Raw genomic sequence first — 9486 nt, forward strand, 5'->3', positions numbered from 1 at the left:
AACCATATAAAGCTTACTGCAGCCTCTTGTCCTAACATGCCAGTATGGAAGGTGGTATCTTCTTTCCCTAAATAAGTTTTCCTTCAATTTACCTGTTTCTTCTTCTTTCAGAAATTGAGCTCACAATTGTTGTCACCTACCTCTTTCTCCTTAGCCTTCCATGCCCAACATTCAAATAATCACACATGCTACATTTTTTTTTATTAATTTGTCTTATGTCCACCTTTCATTTACTTTTTTACTGAACTCTTTATTTGGAGGAACCTTTTCTTTTCTGTCAGTCTCTGCTCTCTTAGTTTTCTCTTGCACATGGCTATAGTAATAAAGCATGTTTGTTATTTCTTCTTTAAATCAGTGACAGAAATAGACACAGTCTGAGGGAGTAGGATTAGTGTTGTACTATCCCCTCTAACTCCTTTCTCCTCTAACTTTGTATTTTCTTATGCCACGTAAGCAGTACTTGCTTCTCTGACTGCATCTTCACCTCACATCACACATTGTCTCAATTTCTCTTTTCATATTTTAGATGTTTTAAACGTTTCCTTATCATCAAATGTTTTAAATATGTTTAAAATATTTATATAATTCTTTATGTTCCCTTCTTACTATCAAATCATTTACTAGGTAGAAAAACTGAGTTTTGCAAATTCCTTTATTTAGAATACAATCTACATTTCCAAAAAAAAATGGTATTGAAAATTAGACACATAGAAGACCAAAACCTCAAAGCAATTATTTAATAAGCATTCCAACAGTGTCACTCTCCCCAAATCTATATGCACAGAACTCCTTTTAAAGTCAGTGGGAGTTCTGCCCCCACAAAGGTTTCACACAGGGAAAATGAAAAAAATTAAACGTAAATAAGAACAAACTTTAATAAGCTCTCTCAGTAAGTATTTACCTGAGGGACTGGAACAGCTGCAATGTAAAAACCTGTTTCATAACCCGCTATTAAATAATTTTCTGTATTTAAATTAAAATCCAAATGCAGGCTAAGTTGTAAACAAACAAGATTTATATATCAATATCTAAAAATGAAGTCATACAGAGATCTTCTATTAACCAAATATTTTTCAGTATTGTATTATTCTGCTTTTCTTTACACACTACTATTTTGAGTGATTTATTAGCGCCAACTACATAATTCTGTATAGGAATAATGAGGCAAGCATGCTTTGAGTATCAGAGTGGTTTGCTAGTGCATATCAAGTAGTTTTAAGCAAATTAATTGTCAGTTTTCTCACAAAATGTGGCTTCTTAAATGATGAAAACCTTATAAGACTTCTTCAAGATTTTCAATGACCATAAACTGTTTGGAAGTCATTTATCTTCTTTGCCAATGGTTGTAACATATGCAAGAATTAACTTTTCTCCAGTTTTAGAAAAAAATAAAGCTTTTGTTTCTTTAGAACTCTCGCTGCTTTCTTTCTCATTTGTAGTCACAATTCTCAGTTTATGGCACTGGAATTATTCCATAGTAATTAATCCCAGAGTTATAAATATGATAATGAGTCCAAAAAGCAAATTTATATGTTCCCTCTTCTTCCATCTATAACAAACAAACAGTTTCTCAGAATAAAACACTTAGGGAAAATATCCTGAAATGAAAATAAAAAACAAGGTTACTTTTGAATGAAAAGAGATTTCCATGCTTTCTCTTTCTCTTTCTCTCTCTCTCTCTCTCTTCCAGATAACAAGCTTCCTGAGGGCAGGTTAATCTTGAATAATTTGGGTCATGCTAATAATGTCCAGTTTGGTGTCTTGCACTTGTAAGGGATCAATAATGACCAAAAAAATATATATATATATTTTTTTCCCCTTCAATTTGCCCCCTGCTTTTTTATATTATAGGAACATGTGCATCACCATTGATGATATCATACATACTTTAACAACAAAAATTATTTTTTACATTAAAACAATCACTGTCTTCCTTCATAATGACAGCCATCCCATGAGGCAACATTAGTCGGTAACAAATGATTAGATTTTGTACATCTATTAAAAAAAATGTGTTAGCCTTACAGAGTTTCAGTCACATAGAATGCGACGGCGTCTCGGAGAAGCACTGTAGGAACTTTGAAAGTCGAGTCCATTCCATTATATAAGTATATATTTAAGTTCTGTGTATGAGAAATAAAGTCCCTGAAAAATGGGTTATTTTTAATAGATGTTCAAGGTCTAACACTTAAAAAGGGGAAGGTAGTTTGAAGAGGGCTTTGAAAAGGACTTTGACAGTGTTAATAAAGGAAAAAAGGAGTTAAGCTCAGGTTGCCAACTTATCCTTTTAATAGTGGTCCAAAAAAACCTACAGAGTCATCACCCTTTCCCTGATGACCACATGCTAGGGATGTGTGAGGTGTCTGAAATCTCAAGTAGCTTTAAGCATTTAACTAGCCTTACCTATGCTGTGACTTTCTGGTGTTCCCCATATCTTACCAGAATTTCAGATTCTATTTCCCTGAGGAACAGAGGGGAAAAAGAAAGAGAGAGAGAAAGAGGAAGAGAGCTTGTGTACTTCTTCCAGCGAATAAAGAATCCAAAACAAAATTACCTTTGGATAAAGTACATTTGACAAACTCAAAGTGATACGGAACCTAGAAAGTGAACAAAAGTAAAATATATGTTTTTCTACAGAATCATAGTTTTTTTTAAATGTTTGCAATTTGTGATAAAATAGTTCAGGGTTAAATTGTTTATTTTTTTGATATTTAACAATATGAACAAATATGTTGTTTTATGAAAAAAAAATTGATATATAAAAATTTGAAGTTACTAGGCCTTAGTCAAGATGTACTACACATACAATTACTGGCTAAAGGTTTTGCTAATTTTACAATTTGATTGATTTAGGACTTTTTTGTTTAATAAACATGATACTCTTTTAAATATCCTAATACAGGGTTTTTAGGAAATAGTGAAGGTGGCCAAAAGGTACAAACTTCCAGTTATAAGATAAATAAGTCCTGGGAATGTAATGCACAGCATTGTGACTGGAATTAATATTTTATTGTATATTTGAAAGTTGCTGAGTAGATCTGAAAAATTCACATCACAAGAAAAAAATCTGTCACTATGTGTGGTGATAGATGTTAACTAAACTTATTGCGGTAGTCATTTCACAATGCATACATATATCAAATCATTATACTGTACACCTAAAACTAACACAAAGTGATATGCCAATTGTATCTCAATAAAAATAAAATGCAATGACCTAATACAGACTCTTAGGAAGAGTTGTCTGGTAAGAAGTTCTAAGAATGTCATCACATATATAAAATTTTTCTTTTGTAAAATATGTGATCGAGATATTGACTGTGTGAATCACTCTGGGCACTTAGCAGGACTGGTTAAGGTTCAGCATGAACAGATGCAGCGCTCCCCTTCTCCATGTCCACAGGCTGATTTCCTGCCCTGGCAAAGACCTCGCAGAATGTGCCATGGGGCATGGGCACGATAGTATGCACCTGTCTGTGCTAATTAATCACCAGAACTAACAACAGCAACGAATTGGCACAGAGACTGTACTATTGCAGATATTGGTGTGTTTAGAGACCTCAAAGGATACGTGATTTAGGGTCAGAGCGCCTGAGAATGAGTCAGCTTGTGCCACTTAGTTATAGGATATAACCGTGAAAAATCCCTTAGCCTCCATGAGCTTTGTTTCCTTTTGGATAAAATAAATGTAACAATAACACCCATATCACAAGGTCATTCTGAGAATGAACTATAAGTACAGTGTAAGTAATGTAAGTACATTGTCCAATGTACTTACAAGTACATTGAGAAAGCACTTCTTCCACAGCTATACAAAATGTGGATCATTTGTCTCGTTGTTAAGGTAATTTGCTTTCCATTGCACATCTTGGTAGTAAATCAGGTTGATTTTCTAAGTCTTTCGGAGAGTTACAATAGTAATCTATAAGGGAAAAAATGTGCATATTAGCTATCTAATTACAGTGTTCACTCAGTCATTCAACAAACATTCACTGTATTTCCACTACGTGCCAAGTGTAATGGCAGATACTGAGGATACAGAAATAAAAGACCCTGCTTTCCTTTGAAGACGTTACAGTCTAGTGGCTGAGAAAAAGAGAAGACAAAAATCTCATCTAACTAAGCTCCAATCTCTATGGAGTACTTGAGGTGACGTCATTTTAAAGAGGTTAGGTGATGGTTCCTGGAGGATGTGACTCAAGCTGAGACACCTAATATGAGACAAAGGATGCATGAACCATGATCCAGAATCAAGATAAAACACACCAAATTCTGCAAACTGAAGACAACTGAGCAAGACTGTGAAGTAAGCTAATATTAAGATAGCATGAGATGAGGCCTAAAGGGTAGAGGGAATTGAGATCATGAAGGGTTCTATATTCTCTGCTAAGAACTGATTTCTGAAAAAGATGGAAGATTTTTGAAAGGGGTGATGACATGATTACAGGTGCATTAAAAAAAAAATAATAAGCATAACAGTCTAAATAAAAGGCATACAGATGGCAAAGGAAGAAAAAAACTGACCCTATCTTCGGGTGACATGATTGTCTACATAGAAAATCCAATAACGAATAAAAAAGTACAACAAAATTGCCAATATAAGGCCAATACACAAAAGACCAATTGAATTTCTATACACTAACAATGAACATATGGAAACCGAAATTAAAAAGAACACAAAATGTTTTTCACAATTCCTCCAAAGAAAATGAAATGCTTAGTATAAATCTAATAAAACATGTATAGGATCTGTATCCTGAAATTTTCAAAATGCTGATGAAAGAAAAATAAAAAAGAGCTAAATAAATAGACATACTGTGCTCATGGATTGAAAGACTCAACATAGTAAACATGTCCAGCCCCCACATTGATTTTAAGTATAATGCAATGCCTATTCCAATCCTAGCAAGGTTATACAAGTGTGTGTGTTTGTGTGTGTGTGTATATCTATCTATCTATCTATCTATCTATCTATCTATCTATCTATACATATACATACTTATTTATTCTAAAACTTACATAGAAAAGTAAGGTCCTATAAAAGCTAAATCAATTTTGAAAAAGAATAATAAAGTGGAAGGAATAATTTTACTTGATGTTAAGGGTTACTGTACAGGTATAGTAATTAGGAAAGTTTTAGTGAAGGGATAAATATATATCAATGGAAGAAAATAGAGAACAAAAACTAGATCACAAAAAAGGTACCCAACTGACTTTTGACAAGGGTGCAAAAGCAATTTAACATAGGATCAATAGACTTTTCAACAAATGGTGCTGAAGGAACTGGACAGCCATAGTAAAAAAAAACAACAAAAAACGACTTTAACCTAAATCTTAATACCTTATACAAAATAAAATAATAACTTAAAATAAATCATGGACTTGAATTTGAAATGTAAAATTATAAAATCTTTAGAAAAAATAGAGAAAATATTTGGGACATGGAGCTAGGCAGAGTTGTTACAATTGATACCAACAGCATAATCCATAAAGGGAAAAAATAATAAGTTGGAATTCATCAGAATTAAAATCTTTTGCTTTGCAGGAAACCCTGTAAAGAGGGTGAAAAGCTACTGACTAGGAAAAATATTTGCAAACAACATATGTGACAAAGGTCAATTATTTAGAATATACAAAGAGCTCTCAAAAGTCAACAGTAAAAAACAAAACAATGCAATTAAAAATGGGCAAAAAAACAGGAACATACACTTTGCTGAAGAATATACAGATGGCAAATATGCACATAAAAATATGTTCAACGAATTTAGCCATTAGGGAAATGAGAATTAAAATCACAGTGAGATATTACTATATACTATCAGAATGGATAAAGAAAAAAAAAAAAGAAAAATAGTGATACTGCCAAATGTTGACGAAGATGCTGAGAAACCAGATAACTCATACTTTACTGGTGGGATAGAAAATAGGATAGCTACTCTGGAAAATATTATGACAGCTTCTCATAAAACTAAACATACTTATCATACAATCCAGCAATTACACTATTGGGTATTTATCCCAAAGAAGTGAAAACTTATATTCATACAATAACCTGTACAAGGATGTTTATAGCAGCTTTATGCAAAATAGCCCCAAAATGAAAGCCATCCAAATGTCCTTCAGTGGGTGAATGATTAACCAAAGTGTGGTACTCGTCAGCGATAAAAAGAATGAACCGAAAATACATGCAGCAACTTGGATGGATGTCAGTGTAATTCTACTGAGTAAAATAAGACAATCTCGAAAGGTTACATTTTTCCTTTTATATAACATTCTTGAACTGATAAATTATAGAGGAGATCAGATAAGTGGTTGACGAGGGATAGGGAGGGCGAGGAGGGACAGAGTGGGGCTGTAAAAGGCGACTCCTCATGCTTTCTGTGACAGTGCTCACACAAATCTACCTGTGTGATAAAATTAGGCATAACTAATATAACAGACAAAGATTAGTGTATGTGAAACTGGTGAAATATGAATAAAATTGGTGGATTGTGTCCAAGTCAATTTCCTGGTTGTGCTATGTTACTGTACTATGCTAGATGTTACCTTTAGGGAAAGCTTGCTGAGAGGATTAAAGAGTCTCTATTATTTCTCATGACTGTGTGTGAATCTATAATTACCTCAAAAGAGTTTTTAAAAAGCATTTTAGGTGCATATAAGGGTAGATTAGTGATGACGGTGGACTATGCAGGATTTCCTGGGTCACTGGCTATGTGTGTGTTTGTTGGGGGGAAGGGGGGAAGAACGGGACATGGTCTATAATGACCACCCGGTTTCTTCCTTGGGCTTTATTCATCAGGAGAGAAAACAGAGGCGCAGACGATTGGAGACGACCAGTGACTGAACTCAATTTTGACCTTGCTGAGTTTATTTTCCATCACCAAGCAGAATATATAAAATGAGAATTCCAGAAGGATGAACAGGAATCCCTGGAAAAGGGAAGTGCGTGGTGGGCTGGACTCTGTACATATAGTCTTCATATAGCTTTCAACGCATAAGCGAATCAAAACATCGGCGTCACCAGCATATCACGACAAGGGAATTTTTTTAACTCAGAGGCAAGAATAAACATACAAAAATATCTGTGGGAATTTCAGATACAGGCTGGATAAAAGGATTTGCATTTCCATTACGTGTTACAGTAAAAAGGAATTGCTATTGAGTACCCTCTTGTGTGTCAAGTTCCACACTGGTGTTCCGAAGTATTATCCCGTGTAATCCTCACAATAGGCTTAAAAAGTTAAGTTTTATTATCTACAATTTCTAAACAGAAGTTAAGTAATTTGCCAAATGAAACGAAGCCTATGAGTAATTTCTTGGGCTAGAATTTGAATGTAGATGCATCTAACTTCTAAACCCACATTCCTTCCAGTACATGGAGAAGCTTGGGGACAGCAGATCATAAAAACTTAAAAACAGCAGATTTTTGTATCCTTGCTTATTTAGGGGTTTTTGGTAGAGTTCAACATCTACATTTATATTTGTAAGTGTTCAGTTTGCTACAGGGACAATATAAAGGCTCTGTTTAGGGTGCTTGCCCCACCTCTACAGAATGGCAAGCCTGTATGGCGCCAAATGTATATATTCATGGCTCCCCACTCTCTGGATACATTTGTCCTGGCGGTACCTTATGGACTGGGTTAGGAAGGGCTGACTTTCTTACAGTAATGGTTAAGGAGTCCCCTCCTTTTTATTTACCCGTTAACGTATTTCTTTCTTTTCAGGTAGGCAGGCTAGGTAGATTCCTTAACAAGCACCTTTCACCTCAACTAATAGAAACAGGTGAACAGCAGGAGTCTTCAGGTCTGTTTCCAAACTTCCATGATGCACTAGCTCCATTAGCTTCTAATGTGGGATTTCCTAAACCTCTACACCAGCAGGCTAGTGGACAAAAAATAACTTTCCCTCTCCACAGAAAATCTTGTACATTCTAAGATTTGTTCTTCTCTGGTGGTTTTCCATATAATCTATTTTTAGCTCATATATTTTCTTTGAAGTATTCCATTTCAGGTTCTGAAGGTTAACACATCACGGCTCTGATCTCTAGGGCTTGCGAGTCAGGTCAAATTCAAGACTATACATCATGGTCCACTTCATTCACAACCAAGAACAGTCAAACCAAGTCTTGGAAAGGTAATTTTCATGTAGAAAGTCGACTTCTCTCCTTAATCAGCATACATGAAGCTTCACTATGTCCAAAAGCCTTTACTAGTACTATTATTCAGGAATCTAAATTTAATTTTCAAAGGCATTTCAACAGGAAACTCCGCACATCTGATCCCACATACATCAAAATGCAGACTCAAGCCTGAGTAGTGTATCTCATATAAATACTAACAAGGTGGGCGGGGAGTGGGGGATATGAGCACGTTTTTTGCGATCTGATCCTCTGTTGGCTCAGTTCATTTTGATCCTTCACCTTTGTAAAGCATCCAAACCTTAGGGATAGATTTAACGTCTCGCCCTTCACGCCACCTAGTGGTTATAAATGGTATCTGTTTGGTTTTAAGGAAGATTCCTAATGACTGGGGGGGCGGGGTGCACGAAAAACAAAACGGTTGGCCGCGACAATTTCCTAGTTTCTCCCTACATCACATCACTTACCCCATCACCAGGACACCTTGAACTACTTTAACGGTTTTAGGTCTGCGCGGAGATGCGCAGAGGGACTGGAGGGGACGCACATTCACACAGACTCAAGCCCCTGGACGCTGACATTTAGAAAAAGGTTCTAAATCCTTCCTGTCATTCGCAAAAGGACGGGAGACGGAGTTGTGGTAAGAGACCTAGACCGAGGAGACTGCCTGACTTCTAGGCATGTTGGACAGATGACGTGTTTACCCCTGCAACGTTAACATCTGGTTTGAACAAATAAAAAGAAAGAGAAAGAGGAAAAAGCCCTTAAAAATTCCGCCGCGAGGCTTTGAGGGCTTGCTCCCCAGGAGCCCCCAGAAGACAACCAATTCCGGCGCGTTCCGCTCCGCTCACCCTCCTGCTCAGCTTCTCCCCTTCACCTTTTCCCACGCTCGCCTGGAACCGGGACCGGGGAGGCAGAAGCCAGGCACCGGTCCCCGTCCTCCTCGCCTCCCCCGGCGACCGCAGCCAAGCGCGCGCAGCTTCCCTTTGTTCAGCCAGGCTCTCTCTCCTCCCCGGCAGATCCACCTGGATGCTCTCCCTCGGTGACATTTTGCGCCGGGGCTGGTGGGTGGCTGGGGTGGAGCGAGAGCAGCCCGAGGGGGCGGGGGCGGAGAAAGGTCAAGCCGAGGGAAAGGTGGGAGACGCCTTTCAGAACCTGCGTGGCGGGGCGTGCGCGCCGTTATTTATTTTCTCCCTCTTTATCGATCGCACGGGCAGAGCGGCGCGGGGAGCCGGGGGACATGCGGGACCACCCACTGGCGGGGAAGCAGCGAGCCGCCCCCCCGCGCCCCCGCGCTGCTGAGCGCCTCCTGCCTCCGCGCTCCGGCGATTGCCCGCGCCAGCCCCGGC

The 9486-nt window shown here is 37.6% G+C and overlaps 1 protein-coding gene across 1 annotated transcript in view; it reads left to right on the forward strand.

Moving 5' to 3' along the window:
* Positions 1 to 9486, forward strand: part of LOC109396423 (translation initiation factor IF-2-like) — a 13975-nt gene that overhangs the window by 4288 nt on the left and 201 nt on the right. Inside the window, exon 2 of the mRNA XM_019668212.1 lies at positions 8943 to 9486. Coding sequence (XP_019523757.1) covers positions 8943 to 9486 — 544 coding nt within the window. The remainder of the gene's footprint in view (positions 1 to 8942) is intronic.

Source organism: Hipposideros armiger, unplaced genomic scaffold (genome assembly GCF_001890085.2).
Source record: "Hipposideros armiger isolate ML-2016 unplaced genomic scaffold, ASM189008v1 scaffold_521, whole genome shotgun sequence".
Classification (NCBI taxonomy): Eukaryota; Metazoa; Chordata; class Mammalia; order Chiroptera; family Hipposideridae; genus Hipposideros; species Hipposideros armiger.